At 42.3% G+C, this 20,871-nt stretch overlaps 1 protein-coding gene across 3 annotated transcripts in view; it reads right to left on the bottom strand.

The window, feature by feature from the left end:
• Positions 1-20,871, bottom strand: part of Pik3cb (phosphatidylinositol-4,5-bisphosphate 3-kinase catalytic subunit beta) — a 103,582-nt gene that overhangs the window by 57,778 nt on the left and 24,933 nt on the right. For 2 of the 3 annotated variants that reach the window (XM_041677211.1, XM_041677212.1), the window contains 2 exons: positions 7,032-7,218; positions 4,130-4,355 (listed from right to left, as the gene is read on the bottom strand). The exons of the other annotated variant lie outside the window; for it this stretch is intronic. In XM_041677211.1, the coding sequence (XP_041533145.1) occupies positions 4,130-4,355; positions 7,032-7,202 (397 nt within the window). In that variant the 5' untranslated portion in view covers positions 7,203-7,218. The remainder of the gene's footprint in view (positions 1-4,129; positions 4,356-7,031; positions 7,219-20,871) is intronic. 3 annotated transcript variants of the gene reach the window in all.

Raw genomic sequence — 20,871 nt, 5'->3', positions numbered from 1 at the left:
TACAAACATCTTTCAAAAATAAAATGTGGGAGCCAGTGAGATGGCTTAGTGAGTAAAGATGCTCGCCGCCAAAGCTGGTGGCCTGAATTTGATTCCTGGAACCCACTACTGTTCTACTAAAGGAATGTAGCATTGACTCCTAATTCTGTTCTACTCATAGATCAGTGACTTGTCCAGCCGTCATCAGAGAAGCTTCCTCCTGCAGCAGATGGGAACAAATACAGAGACCCACAGAGAGACAATATGCAGATAGTGAGAGACTTTAGAACACTCGGCCCTACAGAGGATCCCTCCATCAAATCCCTCCTCTCAGGGCTCAGAGAAACCTGCAGCTAGCAGAGGTAGAAAGAGTGTAAAAGCCAAAGGGGATGGATGACACCAAGGAAACAAGGCCTTCTAAGAACAGCAGGACCATCGCACATAAGAACTCACAGAGACTGAGGCAGCAAGCACAGGGCTTGCTCGGGAATACACCAAATGGGGACCTACAGCTAAAAGAAGAGGACACATGCCCCCTTTGCTAACCAAGAGCTATTTCCAACTGCTAACTACTTGCAAATGAAAAAAAAAATAATTACCAGGTAGTGGTAGCACACACCTTTATTTCCAGCACGCGGGAGGCAGAGGCAGGTGCATCTTTGTAAATTCAAGGCCAGCCTGGTCCACAGAGCAAGTTTCAGGACAGGCTCCAAAGCTACACTGAGAAATCCTGTCTCAAAAAAAAAAAAGTTAGTTTTCCACAAGGGAGTCTTACTGGGGAAAACAAACTATTAAATAAAGGTAGGCCCCATGGCCGGCAGTAAAAGGCCAACACAAAACAAACTCAAGGGCATCTTTATCTTTGGAGGGTCTTTGTTGTGTCAGGGGCCCTTCTTCTTTCTAAAGCCTTACAAGCCCTTTGTGTGTATTTTATGGGATTCCTGTGGGTGGAAGCATGTGTCTCTGCATTTATATGTGTTGCTTGTGCTTTTTCTTTGGCTCTTTTCCTTCTGTTTGTTTTATCTTATTCCAATTGCTTTGCTTTGTTTTTTATTGTACATTTTATCATCCTTTAGATGCCTTTTGTTTTCTAACAAGACAGAAAGGGGGTGGCTCTGGATGGGAGGGGAAGTGGGGAGAAACTTGGGAGTGGGGGGGAGAATTAGAACATATTGTATGAAAAAAATCTCCTTTCAGTAAAATACAATTAATGTATAAAAACTTTAAATATTAAAAAAAATAAATAAAAGTTTGGGGCTGGAGAATGCCTCAGAAATGAGCCTGCCTAGCATTCATCGGGCATTGGGTTTAATTGGCAGACTACCACTGACAGGAAAAGCAAATGCCATTAATAACTTAGGCTAAATAATAAGTTTAAACTTAATTTTCAATATACCTTCTCCTACAAAACTGATAGAAAACAGTGTATGATGCATAGATAAATATTACAATCAAAAAGCATGAGAAAACAGTTTGGGCACACTAAAAATATGATTAAACTCCTACATACTGCCAGGCAAGCTGGCAAGTAAGCAGCCTCAGTCAGCCCTGGTGAAGTGCAGAGATGGGAGCTCAATCAAGTCAAGAGCTGGAGACCAGCCTGGGTAAGATACCTAACCCAGTCTCAAACAAAACAAAACCCCAAACCTGGTTAGGGGAGGGTTGCTGTGTGGTGATGAACCCAGGGCCTGTCACATCTCAAGCCAGCGGTCCATTGGGCTACATTCACAGCTCTCTTCTGAAATAGTTTATTCTGAGACTTGCAAGGCAGCCTTAAGGCTTGAGTTTGTTTTCTTCCTTCCCTGGTCTCTCAGGCATCTGCGATTACAAACCTCTGAAACCAGACCCAGCTCAAACATTCTCTTCAGGCTGTGATAAAACCCCACTGGCTGTGACTCCATTTTACAGGGTGCTGTAGAAAACAAAGCAGGAGAACATGCACTTCCACGGGAGAGGGCAGTCAGAGTGCAAACAGCAGCTCCGAAAACAATTATTTAGAATAAACCGTAAAGAAAATGTCAAGCACATCACGCTAGAGGAAACGGTATTTTTAGCCTGCTCAGGGCAGTTCTGCCCTAAAAGTTCTATTGTTTTCTTTGGACAGAGGAGGCAGCAACCTTGTTCCTGAAGTTAAACTGAAGTAATTGTTTATTGTTTTCTCAGGAGGCATGACCTCACCCAGCCCTGGATACAGTCAGTATGGACAAAGCAGCAACTGCAGACACCGACTCCTTAGGTATTAAGAGTGAAGACTTGTTCTAGAGCACAAACTTCCTACATAAAAACTACCTTTCAGCATAAGAGCCTAAAGAACTGCCAAATCTGCTAAAATGCAAAATTTATAAAACAGCTAAGGGCATACAAACTACTTAATTTGTGCCATACACTGTTTATATCTTGGTCAACCAGCAGAGCACATTACACAAAATACAGAGACAATAAGCCACAAGATACTGCATGAAATAAAATATAGCATCGATTGCTTTATATCAGATCCCTGTGCTATAGGGGGATAAAGGCTGCCAGATGAGAAGACAGCACTCAGCTCAATCGCATCACAGATAAATCCTGAAGACATGCTTTAGCAAGTATATTCCATGTAATATTTGTATTTCCTATTTATTTGCTAAATTTGGTAAGCTTAGGTAGTTAGTGGTGGTTAGTTAATCCAGATCTAAGATTTAAATGACCATTAAGAGCAATCTAAGTTTGGGCCTACAGGATGTCTTAGTGGGTAAAGATGTTGACCATCCAGGCTGAAGACCCGAGTTCAATCACATGTATGCTGCATGCATACAGTATCTAGCAATCACCCATATGAATAAATAAATGTAATTAAAAAATTGGGGTGCTAGGTAAGTACCTTACAGAGTTATTTCCCCCCAAAGGAAAAGCTAACTTACTATGCTACTATAGTACATCTTGTCAAAGCAGGTAGTCAAACCCAAAAAGCTCCAAGGGACTTTCTGATTTGGGATTAATCTTCAAGGCCCTATCCTCAGTAACCCCGTGTAGTTCCTAAATCGGATCAGTACTTTCTTTAAAGTACTGACAGACATTAAATCTTCTCTGCTATGATTTCTATAGCAAGAGAGGATTGATTCCTCTCTGTTCTTAACTTTCTCCAGAATTTTTCTTTTTTTAAGACGGGGTCTTGTGTAACCCTTGGCTAGCTTCCAACTTGCCATGTAGCTGAGGATGACTCTGAACCCCTGACCATCCAGCACAATCACACTGGCCATTATTGTTTGTTTGTTTGAATGGGGTCTAGTGATTCATGAATCCTAGGCAAACTTCTACCAAATGAGCTACATCTCCAGCACCTAGAAATAATTTAAGGAACCATGGATATATCTTTATTTGATACAAAGATAACTTCTAATTAAAAATAACCAATAAAAGTGCAAAAATTTGCCACGAACATGAAAAATTTATAGAAATATTGATCAACTTTATGGTCTTAGTAAGCAATTATATCTGAAATAAATTCATATTATAAGGGGATTATAGGTAGTTTATAACAAAGTAAAATAAAAATCACTTATTAGGAAAGTTTCTCAACCAAGAAGAGCAGTGCACACAAGGTCCAATATCTGCATCCGCAAGGCTGAGGTAGAAGGATGTCGATTTCAACCTGCCTGCCTGAGGTGGAGATTCACTATGCATCCCTAGCTGACCTGTACAGTGCTCTGTAGGCCAGTCCAGCCTCAAAGAGTGCTGGAACTAAAGGTGCACATCGTCACTTCAGTGGACTACAATTTCAAGCCCTTGCCTGGTCTACGTGGTGAGACAGAAACCAATCTGAGCCATTATAGCAGACCATGGACGGGAGAGTTTCTCAAATTATCTGAGATAAAGAAAGAATTATATCTTTCCCAGTAATTGAAGATCAATACTTTTATAAAATAAAAATAAATCAACAGGAAAGAAAAAGACATACAGAATGCAAGCCTTTGGGTGCTGCAGCAATATTACATTGCTAGAGATGTGTCTAAACATTCAAACTTCAGTTCTCACAGACCTTAGTCCCAAACCCTGAACATACCAGTATTAGTCCATGGACAAAATGCTAAAAATAATATCTTGGAATATACTTCCACAGCATAACAAAGATAAAGCTGAGAATTCATATTGAAATCTTTTACATTACCTTTCCCTATAAGTACTCCAATTTTTGAGTCCAATTTTTCTGCTGGGTCACAACTTCTTGTCACTAGTTTTAGAACAGGAAGAAAAGGTCTGACATCACAAAGTCTTCGAGTTTCATCTTCAAGTTCCTCGTATACAGCAGTTTGATTCACACATGCAAACATGTAGGAGTCAATGTCCATAAGGAGATTAAACATTGGGTAATTGTGAACTTGCTTCCATAACATCTGCAGGAAAAAACAGTAAGACATTATCTGGAATACTGGCACTCATATACAAAGATACATACACAAGGATGACCATTACCTGTTTGCAAAATTCAAAATGCAGGGGCCTAGAGATGACTCAGCAACTGAAAAGACCACCTGAGGTCGGTGGTGGTCCACACCTTTAACCCCAGCACTTAGAAGGCAGACAGGTGGATTTCTGTGAGTTCCAGGCCAGCCTGGTCTTCAGAGTGAGTTCCAGGACAGTCAGTGCTAGAGAAACCCCGAGGGGGTTGTGTGTCTATGTGTGTGTTAGAAATGGTGGTAGAACCAGCTAGGATCTGGGCTCAATCACCAGCGCCCTCACTACAACTCACAACCATCAGAAACTCCAGCCCAGGAGATCTGACGCTCTCTTCGAGTCTTTGCAGACACTTCAAACATGTCATACATAGACATTCATGCAGGCAAGATACACAGTAAATAGAGCCCAGCCTGGGCTACAGGGACTAAAACAGACAAACAGTCAGGCATGGTAGCACACACCTTTAATGCCAGTACTGGGGGGGGTGGAGGCTGTGTATTTCTGTGAGACTGAGGACAAGAGCTATATAAGAAAGACACTGACTCAGAACAAAAAGACAAATAAATAGAAACTCTCAGCAGTGATGCAGTAGCTACATTCTGTATTTTCTTTTTACTTCAGAAATGACAGTTTTAGAATTCTTATGTTTCGGGGGCTGGAGAGATGGCTCAGTGGTTAAGAGCACTGGTTGCTCTCCCAGAGAGCCCAGATTCAATTTTCAGCACCCATGTGGCAGCTCACAATCATCTGCAACTCTGCTTCCAGGGGATCTGATTCCCTTATGCAGACATACATGCAGGCAAAACGCCAATGTATATTTAAAAAAAAAATTAAAAATCATTAGAAAATGCTCATGCATCAATTATAATAAAATATATTTCACAGCTTTTCTGATGTTATTATGCAACTTTCAATTTAGTCCAAGTTGAACCATATAATTTAATGAGACTTTATTTTCCAAACATCTGTGTTTTAGATGTAGTTCCTGGGGAATTTCCCTCCAGCTTGGTCTTGTAGTAAATGCACTGTAGAAAGTAGGCAAGGTGGCTCAACGGATAAAGGCCCTTGATGCTAACTCTGATGACTGAGTTCAATCACCAGAACCCACATGACGAAAGGCAACTCCTGCAAGCTGTTCTGGGACCTCCATGTGTGCACAGTGGGACATGCACACACAGCCACACACATGTGAACACACAACACAAACACTTGTAAAAATAAATCAATAAACGCTGCTGACAAAGAACTCAGGAAACTTAGCAAAGCTTGCTGTAAAGGCTGTAAGTGTTTTGTTGCAGACTGGCAAAGAACCAGGCTTTAGGATCCAGAGTGCATGACCTTGGGCAGGGCCTCACACCTCTCTGTTAACAGTGAAGACTTGCTAGCTTCCTGCATCCCTAGGATCTAGTCTTTCCCTTATCAACTGTAGTGCTGCCACATCCCCCAGGATCCATCTGGTGATCTTATTTAGATCCATTAGCAACCATTAATAAAAGGAGCCCTCCAAGCCCTAAACAGTATGAGTGACTGCTGTTAAAAATAACAGTTAACAGTATTCTCATCTTTAAGAAGCCCACAAGCAGCTGGGTGGTGGTGTATACCTTTAATCCCACCAGAGACAGGCAGATCTCTCTAAATTCAAGGCCAGCCTGATCTACAGACTGAGTTCCAAGATAGCCAGGGATACAAAGAGAAATCCTGTCTTGAAAAACCAAAAAGAAGTCCAAAAACATCTTTGCCAAGCACATGCCTTTGATCCCAGCACTTGGGAAACCAAAGCACGGAAGATTTCTGTGGCATTCGAAGTCTACTCTATATAGCAAGCTCCAGGCCATCCAAGGCTACAATAGTGAGTGACACCCTGTCTTAAAGCAACTCCCAAAGTCTTTATGAACACACACGGTGCACAGACATACATACAGTCATACACATTTTTTTTTAATATTGGAAACTCCTTATGCAACAGAGTGGGGAGTTGTGTCTGTGCCCTCACCACTGACATGAGCACTTGGGAGGCTGAGGCAGGAAGTCGGCTACAAGGTCTAGGCCAGTAAGGGGTCAGAGTAAGAAAGACTCTGCTGACTAAATAAATAAATAAATAAATAAATAAAGGGAAGGGAAACAGATTTCATGCATCCATTGATTTTTACTGGAAACTCTTCTCCAGGCTCATGGCAAGGGGGGCGGGGACAACCAAAACATCACATAGAAGAAAAAGGTGACTAGCTCAAAAATCAGGAATAACAGCAGAAGGCATTCAACTTTCTAGCCCTTCCACAGCAATGTGTACTAGGTAGCCCAGAATGACCTTGGACTTGGACTTGAATTCCTTGGGCCTGGAATGCCCCATCCTGCTTTCATCTCCCACCCGCCTACCCCAACAAAGCATCTCACCATGACAAGTGTTAATCTTTCTTAACACAGCTATCACATATGGATCAAAAACAAATGTGGGAGAACAAACATGCTTATATATAACAAAATAGGACATAGCAAAAAAATTTTAAATGCAATGGTCTGAAATTTAAATGTCTCTCAACTTTACCAGATGATTCCCACTAAGTTACACAGAAAGTAGGCTATGTCTTGGGAAATTCTAACTATAAACATACCTGTTTAATAGAAGAAATGGTAGCTTCCCGAGGTACTTCCAGCTGGATATAAATCCCAGTGGGCAGAAGGAAATCCACAGATATGGCGCCATCAGATGCGATCTGTGAATCCACTGCCCAGATGTCAAGGATGTCTGCCATAGCAGGAGGCATTATAGAGCTGAGGCACATTCATAACCTCGGGGCCCTGACATCAAGGAAATGGAAAAATAGCCGTTAGCTAGTTGTTACTCAAGACACAACAATGTAGGCATGTTGGAACACACTTACAGCCATAAGCTATTTGGAATGTTGAGGCAAGAACATCATTTGGGCCCAGGAGCTAGAAGGCTTGAATGTGAAGCACAAGATTTTCGGAAAGAAAATGGAAAACCACCAATCTATAACTTGTCACTAGAAATCAACTATTGAAATTCACTTTCAGTTATCACTATTCAGAATTTACACAGACAAACATATAGATATTCCAATGATTCAGATTTAAAGACCTCAGCTGTGTGTACGTGTTTTTGAGCACATCCAGCAGACTCTCGACAACAGAGCAACATGCTTCCGTAGAGGTTTCCTTGGTTTTTGGCTTTGGGGGTTTTACTTGAAGCAGGGTCTCCTAGCCCAGGCTAGCCTCAAACTGGAGACTGTTCTGCCTACCATATAACTAGATAACAAATGTGTGCCATCGCCTCCTGCTTTGTAGAGACTTGTCTTAGTTTAAGGAGTTAGTGGGGGAGGCCAGGATCTTGCACTATATTAGCCTCGGCTGGCCCTTGAACTCACAACACTCCTCCTACCTTGACTTCCCCAAGTGTGTTACCACCATGCCCAGAATTTTATTTTTCCAAATACTGGTGATGAAACCCAGAGCTTTGAATATTCTAAGCAAGCACTACACATACTGAGCTATATCCCCAATACAAATACTGATCTTATTATTTAAGAGAGAGAGCCTCATGTGACCCAGAATAGCCTAGAACGTCAGTATCTCTTGTTACACCTTCCAAATCCTGGAGTTACGGGCATACACCACCATGCTTGTTCCTATTAGAAACACTTTTAAACTGGATGTGGTGGTACAAACCTTTACTCCTACCTCTGTGGAGGCAGAAAACAGGCATATGCCTCAGGGCTACACAGAGAAACCATGTAAAACGAAAGAAAGAAAGAAAGAAAGAAAGAATTAAGGAAGGAGGGAGGGAGGGAGAGGAGGGAGGGAGGAAGGAAGGAAGGAAGGAAGGGAGATAAAGATTTTTTAAAACAGGGCATGACAGCCCATGCCTTTAATCCCAGCACAGAGGCAGAGGCAGGCAGATCTCCATGAGTTTGAGGCCATCCTGGTCTAGAGAGCAAGTTCCTGGATGATAGCTGCATGATAAAGACCTTGTCTCAAAAAGAGCACCCCGCCGCCCTCCAAAAAGGAAAAGGAAATACTTTCAGGAAAATAAAATTACTAGTGAGTATATTGGTAGAGAACTTGCCTAGCATGCCTGAAGTTCTGAGTTCAAGCCCGAGCCCTGTACCTCCCATTGCTGCATTTAAATTGAAAGTAAAGTGTTTGATTCTTCTTTGCCTTCCTTGCCATCCTTATTTCACAGAGAGCAACACATGCAGAGTCCAGTCTATGAGCTCTGGGCTGGGAGGTGTCTTAGGATTGACAGACTCTCCTCGTTTTAAAGTTAAGAAATGAACGCCCAAGAGACATCCCTATCCAGGAAGACAGAAGCAGGAGCAGGAGGGCATTGTTTTAGTTTCAAAGCAATTAGCCCATGCTTCCTTTGTCTCCTTTAAAGGAAATGTTCTCACAGGGCTACCAAGTCTTCGAGGTCTTCAGTTTATGAAAGCATATGATCAAACGCTGAAAACAAGAAACATTTTTAAAGTATGAAAACAACTTTACAGGGACGCTCTAAGTGTGCAGAACACAGCAGGGACAACTAGCCCCACTGGGCCTTTAGACAGTAGTTACAGCACACAAGCTGCCATCTGTCCACTGGAGGAAGAGAAGAGTTGAAAGGCCTCCACTTCCCAGTGACACGCCAGGAAAGTCACTAACGTCTGTAAATCAGGAGACGAGGAAACCAGCACACACTTCTGACATGAGTGAACAAGCACAAGCAAACACTCTGAAGACTAATGGAACAAACTTGGAGAGAGAATGAAAAGAAAATTAAGGAATATTGTTTCCTGTTTCCATGATAAAGCGAGAAGAAAGGCAAGCATCTACTGTTTCATGTGTGACTCGAGTACAGAGGACACCCACTCAGCCTTCCAGGTTCTGTGTCCTGGGAAAAAGCTGGCCCAGGAGCACACGGACAGTAACAGAAACAGTCTCTAACAGAGAAAGGCAGCCCTGAGAATGGAAACACTAGAAGGCCAGCACAAGAAGGAAATGGTGGGGGTCCCACAGCTCTCCACAGGTCTGGAGACTGGGTCTCTGCCCTTGAGCATACTGCTTTTTACACATAGCCTGGTGGTCCAAGGTTTCCTGCCTTCCTCTGCCAACTACATTCTGTACTGTTGATCTGGATGCTTCTCTCCGGGCCCTACTCTCCAGACCCTGGAAGGCACCATACCCACTGGCAGCAAAGGCTACGTTTGCCACTGCAGCCTTTCAGCTTCCTTCAGAGGTAATTCATGGGACGGCATGCAACTAGGGCTCACCCCCATTCCACTGTCTACCCCGCTCACCACAGTAATCAGCCTTGTAAAAACCTAGCAGGTTTGTTGTTTGGTCAATGAATTTTCACTTCGTAACCTGCCCTAGCCTCAGACTTGCTGCAATCTCCCTGCCTCTGTAGCAAAACCACAGAGATTACATAGAACAACTGCCACACCGGACTTAAGGGCTTCGCTTTAAAATCATTTTACTTGAATCACTGTAATTCTATAGAAGAGAGCTCTCTAAAATAACTTTTAATTTTTTCATGTGAACACATGCAAAATGTAAAACAAAAGGTAAATTTATTATGAAGTTCAAAGTCTAATTTTACACAACTCATTAAACATATATTTGACTTTTTAATCCTATAATTATCACTTTTGTTTTGAGACAGAGTCTCTACAGAGCCCTGGCTGTTCTGGAACTCACTATGTAAAGCAGACTGGCCTCTTACTCATAGAGAGCCATCTGCATCTGCCTCTGCCTCTGAAGATTAAAGGCACATGCCACTATGACTGGCTGATTATCATTTTTTAATGTAGTATAAAACTTATTAATACAGAGCTGAAGGGATGGCTCAGCAGTTAAATGCACTGGCTGCAATTCCAAAGGTCTTGAGTTCAATTCCCAGCACCCATAGAGTGATTTAGATTTAGAACCATCTAACACATTATAATATCTATAATCAAGGAATGTGATACCTTCTAGTGTCTACAAATAGACAAAACACCCATATACATAAAGTACACAAATAAATCTTTTTTAAAACCTAACTAATACTGAACCAGATCCATAGACAATTTTTACTGAAACACAAGAGCTCTTTTTTCTGTGTGTGTGTGTGTGTGTGTGTGTGTGTGTTTGACAATTTCACACATGTATATACTACAGTTTGGTCACTCTATCCTCCCTTCAGGTGACCCTCACCTAATGAACCCCTCTTCCCAGCAAGACTGTCTTCATAGTTTTCTGTTATGGGAGTGCTTTTTGTTTGTTTTTGTTGCTGTTGTTTTTGAGACAGGGTTTCTCTGTGTAGCTGTGGCTGTTCTGGAACTCCCTCTGTAGTCCAGAGAGATCCACCTGCCTCTGCCTCCTGAGTGCTGGGATTAAAGGCACGTACCACCACTGTCTAGCTTTGTTACATTTTTTTGGTGACCCACTAAGTTAAATTAGTGCTGTTTGCAGGAGCATGGTTGGAAAGGTGTTGACTGAAGCATGGGCAACTAACTTGTAGCCACTTGTGAAGAAAACACGTGTGTGTGTGTGTGTGTGTGTGTGTGTGTGTGTGTGTCAACCATTAACTGTCAATAGCTGCTCAGAGATGGTAAGGCATGAGCCCCTCCCTTCAAGGGATCTTTTGGATAATCTGGTTTTATCTCCATGCTTTTTGGAAACTAGCTGTTTTATACTTAAGTTGTTATGACCTTGAATTCTTGAATAAGCAAGCAGTTAAATCTCTCTGGTGTTTGGCACTCAGGAGGCAGAAGCAGAAGTTCTTTTTTTTTTTTTTTTTTTTTTTTTGGTTTTTCGAGACAGGGTTTCTCTGTGGCTTTGGATCCTGTCCTGGAACTAGCTCTGTAGACCAGGCTGGGCTCGAACTCACAGAGATCCGCCTGCCTCTGCCTCCCCTGAGTGCTGGGATTAAAGGCGTGCGCCACCATCGCCCGGCTTGAAGCAGAAGTTCTTGAATTGAGGCTAGCCTGGTCTATATAGAAGGTTCTAGACCAGCCTTGGCAATGCAGTCAGACTGTTACAAAAAATTAACTGAATTAAATTGTTGTTGTTGTTTGAGACAGGGTTTTTCTTTGTAGCTTTGGATTCTATTCTGGAACCAGGCTGGCCTCAAACAAACAGAGATCTTCCTGTCTCTGCCTCCCGAGTGCTGGGATTAAAGGTGTGCGCCACCACCACCCAGCTGGACCAAATTTTTTAAGAATATCCCCCCAAAGGTACCTGGAATAACCCCTGGCATTTAAAAAGCACTGGGAAGAATATTAGTTTACCCGTGGGCTAATATTAACAAGACCAGCCATTCATTCTGCGATGAAAGCAGCAGTGGTGTCTCTCGATCATGCTTCCAGTCATCATCCCTGATTGCCAGGTGGAGAAGCATTTAGCAGTGTTTCTCAACTCTGTCATTATTTAATTTCTCTTGGGTAACAGTCAAACTGTTAATGGGACGCTGTGAGTCTTAGCGATGACATTTCGACTTCATTTGTCACAGAGATTTCTTTTATTGATTTGACTTTTCTCTTCATTACTGTGCTAAATCAGTCCTCTGGGATCAAGGACTAGGGGTTCACTCTGTAGCAGAGTGCAGTGGATTAACAATTCAAGATCAGTTCAGAATTACAAGCTAGCAAGACGGCTCAGCAATGCTGTGCAAGCATGGCAACCTGAGCTTGATCCTAAATCCACATAAAAGTGGGAAGAATCTACACATGGGCCCCATGTAGCGCCCAGGCACATATACAATGTTTATAAAAAGGGAGATCAAAAGAAGGAGCATACTTTAAAATTTTATTCCTCCTGACCAAAACAATTTATATAATTACATTTCAAAACTCAAGATAATGTGATAAAAATACTCAGAAAAAAAAATAGAATGGGCTACTACAAAAATTCTTCCTCCAATGACAAGGGCAATATATCATGTGACCATGTACACAGGGCCACTCCTGCTGCTGTGTAATCCTAGAAATTCTGCCTTGTGACACGGGTCTTTCCTTAGCATTTATTTGAGGGACAAATGCTCAATGGCTTTTTGTTCTGTTTGTGAATGAAAGCCGTGCAATAAGAGTAGGGCTTTTTACTTAGGTTGTTCATCTCTAAGCCAATGCACAGAATCAAAAGCACCAATGCCCTGGTCACGAAGCTGCTAGCATGCACTGCAGGGTCAGGGGTGCTTGTAAAAGACAATCAACAGTGACCCAAGTCCAGACATAAACATCATCTATGACAGTCTTACTTAAGTAGCTCTTTAAAACAACAACAACAAAACACATCTTACTAATGTTTAGCCATCGTGGTCCCTGAAGCTAACCGCCAGACACTACTTTGCCTGCCTGGCACAAGGGGTCACATGGGTCTTCGAAGACGGAAGAAGATAAGGAGGATATGAGTAGAGTCCAAATGGTTTAACTAAGAAGCAGAGCCAGGCAGTGGTGGTGCTCACCTTTAATCCCAACACTGGGGAAGAAGATACAGGTGGATCTCTGTGAGTTCAAGGCCAGCCTGGTCTACACAGAAAAATCATGTTCCCAAAACGCAAAACAACCCCCAAAGGCTAGAAAAATCTTGACGTATAGAAGGAAATGATCCACAAGTTTCACTGTTTAAGAGCTGGCATCTTTCTGTTCCTTACTCCGCTGGTTGGGTCTAACAGGCTCCTGGGCATATTTTTGTGAATGTTAATAAATCTTCCAAGGACTTCTGGTTCTTACTTGTAAGTACCGTGGCAATCAGGAAAGACTGTGTAGCCAAAGCTACCCACACGTAACTGCTGTGAGGATGAGTCAAGAGCCAAACTGCACAAGTGTGTAGTGGAGCGAGTGAGTAACCGACAGCCTCACATCTAGGAATTGAACCGGGGCCAGAAAGCCATCTGGATGGCAAACAGCAACATGAGAAGAATTTTAAATAGCTTCAGCTATAGAAAAAGCACTGCTAAGGCTCTGGACCTTTTAACTATTTATCTACTATCATTTTGAAAATAAGAGATAATGCACACAATTTAAAAGAGTGTGTTACCGTTCCAGGACAGGCTCCAAAACCACAGAGAAACCCTGTCTCGAAAAACCAAAAAAAAAAAAAAAAAGAGTGTGTTACCAATGCTGGCTTTTCTCCACAGCCATTTCAGGGCTTACTATTCTTTTGCACAATGGTTTAACGTTGCTTCGCACAGTATTTATTTGTTTTAATTTTTTCCTCTTGGTGACCAATTTCCCTCTTAATGTATCTGGCTATGAATGACAAAATGCAAAGAGGAAGTAGGGAACTAAGAACAGTATGGAGGAGTCTGTCACTGGAGTCTCCTTCAACTGTCTTTTCTCTCCAGAGGATACAGTGAGCCACAGAAGGCAAGCTGACAGTGTCATTCAGTGCAAAGCATTGAGCAAAGAGAAGGAGAGAGGCTAGCCAGAGGTGGAATTCCTATCTAGCAAGACAAGGTCCTGGGTTCAATTAATATTTACTAAACATTCACTCTGTTAAAGGCACACCACACATTTGAGGAAAGATAAGATTTACAAAATAAAATACTGGGACTGAAGAGATGGCTCAGCAGTTAAGAGCATTGGCTGCTCTTGCACCCACATGGCGGCTCACAACCATCTCTAACTCCAGTCCCTGAGCTCCAATGCCCTCTTCTGGCCTCTGTGGGCACTGCACACATAGGGCACACAGACATGCAAATAGACACTCACAGATGTTAAGTGGGAGTCACACCTAATCTGCTTTGCCTGGAGGGTGTTCCTTCTTACGTGATGGAAACACATGAGAAGGTAGCTAAGGCTTAAATGGTTCATTGCAGTGATTTCCACCTCGGTCTAGAGGAGCTGCAGCTGCAGGAAATGAGGGTGACTGCTGGGAAAGAAGCCTACAGGGAGAGTATTTGTCTGACCATCCCAAGGAGGGAGGAGGTAGCGGAGGGGCCATTAGGAGCAAGTATGGCAGGTGAGTACAGGCACCACCCTTTCAAGAGACTCAATGCCGTTTTCATAGGGCCTATTTAGTGTATCTCTCTCTCTCTCTCTCTCTCTCTCTCTCTCTCTGTGTGTGTGTGTGTGTGTGTGCTGTGCACACCCTTAATCCAGCACCCCAACACCCCAAAGCCAGAGGCAGACAGGAGACCAGCCTTGTCTACACAGTGAATTCTAGGCAAGCCAGGGTTCTACAGTGAGACCCTGTCTTAAAAAATAAAATAGAAATAACAAATAAAACAGTCATATTTTCCAAAGGATACAGACTATTTTAAACGTTCTTAATTTAATACTTTAAAGCCAGTTATTAATATGTCTGCCAACAACTTGCACAAATGCATAATCTTATATTTCATGTAATAACTTTTATTTGCCATTCTGAGATTACAGAATATGCTACCATGACTGGCCCTGTGATGAAGCCTGCATCAGGATCTGGGGAAAGCTAGTGAACTTTGAAAGTCTGACGGTGATAACAAAGCTGGTAAGGACCACCTGTTACAGCCTGATTTCTACAACACGGGCTGTGCACTGGAGATGCCTGGGAACACTTTGCTTTAGTCACTAAGGAAATGCTCACATGCTATAAATATTAAGAGTATGGATTCTTGGGCTGGAGAGATGATTCAGTGGTTAAGAGCTCTGACTACTCTTCCAGAGGACCTGAGTTCAATTCCCAGCACCCACATGATAGCTAACAACTATCAATAACTCTAAGATCTGACACCCTCACACAGACATACATGTAAATAAAATAAAAATAAATTTAAAACCAGAGTGTTGGCACACACCTTTCATCTCAGCACTCAGGAAGCAGAAGCAGGTGGATCCCTGTGAATTCAAGGCCAACGTGGTCTATAGAGCTAGTTCCAGGACAGGTTTCAATGCTGCACAAAAAAATTTTCTCTCCAACCCCCTCCCAAAATTAAAAATAAATGAACAAATAAATTTTAAAAGAGAGTATGGTGGCCAGGTGGTGATGGAGCACGCTTTTAATCCCAGCACTCAGGAGGCAGAGACAGGCAGATCTGTCTTGAAAAACCAAAAAGAGTATGAATTCTTACTTTTGAAATTATATTTATTTTGTGCGAGCATATGGGGGGCATGTGTGTACATTATAGCATATGTGTGAATGTCAGAGAGACATTGTGAGAGTTGATCTCCTCCTTCCATCATACTGGTCTCAGGCTTCTCAGGCTTGCTGACAAGCACATTCACCCACTGAGGCATCTTGCTGGCCCTAGAGTATGGGTTCTTTTTTTTCCCCCCTAAGACAAGACAGTTTCTCTGTGTAACAGCCCTGACTATCCTAGAACCCACTTTGAAGATCAGGCTAGCCTCAAGAGATCCATCTGCCTACACACCTTCGAACACCTGATTTTTGACAAAGAAGCAAAAATATCAAGTGGAAAAAAGAAAGCATATTTAATAAATGGTGCTGGCATAACTGGATATCAACATGTAGAAGAATGAAAATAGATCCATATCTATCACCATGCACAAAATTCAAGTCCAAATGGATCAAAGACCTCAACATAAAGCCAGCCACACTGAACCTCATAGAAGAGAAACTGGGAAGTATACTTGAACGCATTAGCACAGGGAACCACTTCCTAAATATAACCCCAGCAGCACAGACACTGAGAGAAACAATTAATAAATGAGACATCCTGAAAATAAAAAGCTTCTGTAAAGCAAAGGACACGGTCAACAAGACAAAAAGACTGCCTACAGAATAGGAAAAGATCTTCACTAACCCCACATCAGAGGGCTGATCTCCAAAATATACAAAGAACTCAAGAAATTGGTCATCAAAAGAACAAATAATCCAATTTAAAAAAATGTAGTATAGACCTAAACAGAGAACTCTCAACAAAGGAATCTAAAATGGCTGAAAGAAACTTAAGGAAATGTTCAACATCCTTAGTCATCAGAGAAATGCAAATCAAAACAACCCTGAGATTCCATCTTACATTTGTAAGAATGGCCAAGATCAAAAACACTGATGACAATTTATGCTGGAGAGGTTGTAGGGTAAAGAGAACACTTCTGCATTACTGGTGGGAGTACAAACTGCTACAGCCCCTTTGGATGTCAGTGTGGTGATTGCTCAGAAAATTAGGAAACAACCTTCCTCAAGACCCAGTAATACTACTTTCGGGTATTTATCCAAAGGATGCTCAATCGTGCCACAAGGACATGTGCTCACCTATGTTCATAGCAGCATTGTTTGTCATAGCCAGAGCCTGGAAACAACCTAAATGCCCCTTGACCAAAAAGAATGGATAAGGAGGGCTGGAGAGATGGCTCAGTGGTTAAGAGCATTGCCTGCTCTTCCAAAGGTCCTGAGTTCAATTCCCAGCAACCACATGGTGGCTCACAACCATCTGTAATGAGGTCTGGTGCCCTCTTCTAGCGATCAGGCATACACGCACAAAGGATATTGTATACAAAATAAATAAATAAATAAATATTAAAAAAAAAGAATGGATAAGGAAAATGTGGTACATTTCCACAATGGAGTACTACACAGCAGAAAAAAATAACATCTTGAATTTTGCAGAAAAATGGATGGAGCTAGAAAACATCACTTTGAGTGAGGAGTGAGGTAACCCAGACCCAGAAAGACAATTATCACATGTACTCACTCATAAGTGGTTTTTAAACATAAGGCAAAGAAAGCCAGCCTACAAATCATAATCCCAGAGAACCTAGACACTAGGACCCTAAGAGAGACACACGTAGATCTAATCTACATGGGAAAGAAGAAAACCAAACTCTCCTGTTTAAATTGGGAGCATGGGGACCTTGGGAGAGGGTTGAAGGGGAGGGGAGAAGCAGGGAGGGGAGCAGAGAAAAATGTAGAGCTCAATAAAAATCAATAAAATTTAAAAAAAAAGAGAGTTCCATCTGCCTCGATCTCCCTGAATGCTGGCACTGAAAAAGTATGAACACTTAAACATTTAAAACTGGGGCCTAAGGAATAAGATAATGACATTCATGTCTCCATGACAGACTTGGAACTGGGATGGAACACCAGGTAAGGCAAAGATTGCAGCTGATTATGAAGTTCTCTCCACCGCATGCAGAGTGGAAACGACTGAGGTTCCTCAGGTCAGGAATCTGCAGGATGACTACTGCCTGCATCATCGCATTCTCCTTACAACACCCACAGATAACAAATGACAACCAGAGTGGAAGCAACTGCTTCTTGAGCGACAAGCTTGGCCATTATTAATGTTTAGTCTGTTACAATGTCCTTCTTGAGCGACAACACAGAGTCTGCTAAGCTTGGCCATTATTAATGTTTAGTCTGTTACAATGTCCTTCTTGAGCGACAACACAGAGTCTGCTAAGCTTGGCCATTATTAATGTTCAGTCTGTTACAATGTCCTTCGCTAATTTAGTCCCACACACCTGGTGGCAAGTCTAGGATTAAAACTCAGAGTCATTAGTCATGGGTAGTCCAATATCAAGCGTTTCCCTTCTCCATCCACACAGGAAACAGAATTATCAGTAGCAGTAAAGAGACTTCCACCATGACTCCAGCGAAGCCTTAGCTTCTACCCCGCACTCAGAGCTTTCCTCCAGTCATTACTTGGCACTGTATTTCAGAGCACCCACCCCCGTGGAAATGAACACAGCAGTTCTCCTCCTTTAGCACCTTCTGAGAACCACCGTTTCCAAAACAGCTGCAGAGGCACAATGAATATGAATCTGACTTAAGGCAGCCAGGAAATTAGGCAGAGAGAGCCAGGACATCAGGACACCAGAGGACAGGCACAGAGCGAAGAAGAGGCTGACTACCTTAGGTGTTCTTCCTGATGAAGATGAACAAGAGGGAGATCCAGTGAAAAGTGCTCAAGAGGCAAGACCAAAATGATTAGAGGAAGCGTGTTTTAGGGGTAGGGATATAGCTCAACCAAAACCCAAACTTAACAGGACATGAGTCAAAGCACACAACTTATTCAGCTGATGAGCTACAATGTGAAAAGGACTATCAAGGGAATATGAACCCAACTTAAAGCAAACAACCAGAAATTTACCAAAGCCCAAGTAACCCAAAAGCATACAGATAAAAGTGCTTAATGTAATTCTTCACTAAAGAGATGAAGATCAAGATCACCATTAGGACAGTGGGGACTCACACCTTCAAGCCCAGCATGGTAGGAGAGGCAGGTGGATCTGAGTGAGGCAGAGCTATGGTATCACTGTGTCAAACTAAAAACCAAACACAAAGAAACAAAACCCACTGATATCCACAGATCACTGTTAGCAGGTGAACAAACTCGTTCTTCTCTAAGCAGAACACCAAAAACTCCACTGATCTTTATTCTGTGATACTCTTACCTAAAAACATTAAAACTAAAATTTTTCAGCCAGGCAGTGGTGGTGCACACCTTTAATATCAGCACTCCAGAGGCAAAGACAGGCGATCTCTGTGAGTTTGAGGCCAGCCTGGTATACAGAGCAAGTTCCAGGACAGGTTCCAAAGCTACAGAAAAACCCTGTCTCAAAAAACAAAACAAAACAAAAAAAATCCATTAAAATATTTCATAATAACCAAAAGAAGTCTCAACTCAAACATACATACATCAATAGAACAAGAAATTGCACTGAATGTTTTACAATATGAAAAAATAATTAAATATAACTCTACACACACCACTGATGACCCTCACAAACACAGTTAACAAAAACAAAAGGGGCCAGGCATGAACTCACATCTGTTGTATCCACAGTACTCAGGGGGCTGAGGCAGAAGAATTGCTACTCAGTTTCACACCAGTTTGGAATTAATGTGAGACACTGTCTCAATTTTAAAAAGGAGGGAGGGGTAGTAAAAGAACACATACCATAAGATTCAATTTACTTAACTACATATACCATTTGGAATATCATTAGAGATAGACATGGTGGCCCACATAGGCCCCAGTGCTGGAATTATAGGCAGGCTGAGTGGTCCAGCCAGCAGTTCCTAGGTTTGGGGAGGAGGGGTCTTTACATTTGCTGTTTGCATAGCAAGCACTTTAATCAGTGAGCCACTTCCCTAGCCCCACTGAATGTTTTTTATGCAAGCAGATTTTCACAGCAAACGCAAGGCCTGGCATGAAGAGTCGTGTGATGGGAACTGTTTCTCTGGTCCTCTCAGCCTATGGTGTTAGTATTGGTGTTAACAAAGCCAAACTTCAGACTGCTCTGGTCCCTGCAACTGGACTCATCCCGCACGGTTCCCACCTCTAAGTTGTTCCTATCATGCACCTGTCCAACTGCTGGTTACAACTTTGTCTTTTCTCGAAAGTTTAAGACAGAATATACATCATAGACTATAGCAAGAATTTGTATTTTTATAGTTGATTTTTATAACACCATTATAATGGTACCCGATAAGGATCTGGGCTCAATTTCCAATACCCCATTCACACAGTCTGGATTATGGAGCATTTCAGAACTGGAAACTCAATTTGTACTATCCATTTTATAAAATTTCACTTAGAATATATCCTGCTGGGCAATGGTGGCATACACCTTCAATCCCAGCAGAGACAGGTGGATATTTGTGAGTTCAAGATCTAGGACAGCTAGGCGGTGGTGGCGCATGCCTTTAATCCCAGCACTCGGGAGGCAGAGAATCTCTGGGAGTTCGAGGCCAGCCTGGTCTACAAGAGCTAGTTCCAGGACAGGCACCAAAGCTACAGAGAAACCCTGTCTCGAAAAACCAAAAAAAAAAAAAAAAAAAAAAAAAAATCTAGGACAGCTGGGACTACACAGAGAAACCCTGTCTCAAAAAAAAAAAAAAAAAAAAAAACCAAAAAACAAAAAAGCATACATCCTATATGTTATATATTAAACCAGTAAACTTCCAGGATTGCAAAGATGGCTCCTTAGATGAGAGCACTTCCTGCATAATCATGAGGACTGGAGTTCATATTCCAGCACCTTGGAGCGAGCCAGGCATAACCACAGATCAGTACCTTAGCTCTGATGAAAATGGAGACGAGGGCTGCCCAGGTTTGATGGTTTCGAGCCTAGCTGTGAAAATGTGAGCCCCAGGTTCAGGAAGACACTGTGCTTCAAAGGAACAGGATGACAGCTGTAGACCCAAAGTCTTCTAGCTGGAATGTGTACACACACAGGCTTACAGACACCCATACATGTGCATTCATATAGTCACACAGTCAGACATACACACAGTATATAAAAAATGAAATGAAACCCTTTGGGGTTGGACAGATGGTTCTTACAGAGGACCTGGGATGGATCACCAGCACCTACATGGCAGCTGACAACTGTCCACAACTTCAGTTTCAGAGACTTCCACACTCTTTTATGCCCTCTATAGACATCAGTCACATGTGTGGTGCAAAGACATACCTACCTACATGGGGGCAAAATACACATGGAAAATAAACTGTCAGATAGTGATAGTGCACGCCTTTAATCCCAGCACTAAGGAGGCAGAAGCAGGTGAATCTGAGTTCAAGGC

Source organism: Microtus oregoni, unplaced genomic scaffold (assembly GCF_018167655.1).
Source record: "Microtus oregoni isolate MIOR12 unplaced genomic scaffold, Mior012 000028F_ref0000031, whole genome shotgun sequence".
Classification (NCBI taxonomy): domain Eukaryota; kingdom Metazoa; phylum Chordata; class Mammalia; order Rodentia; family Cricetidae; genus Microtus; species Microtus oregoni.
Note: the sequence above shows the minus strand (reverse complement) of the source record. Positions and strands in the feature narration are given on the sequence as shown.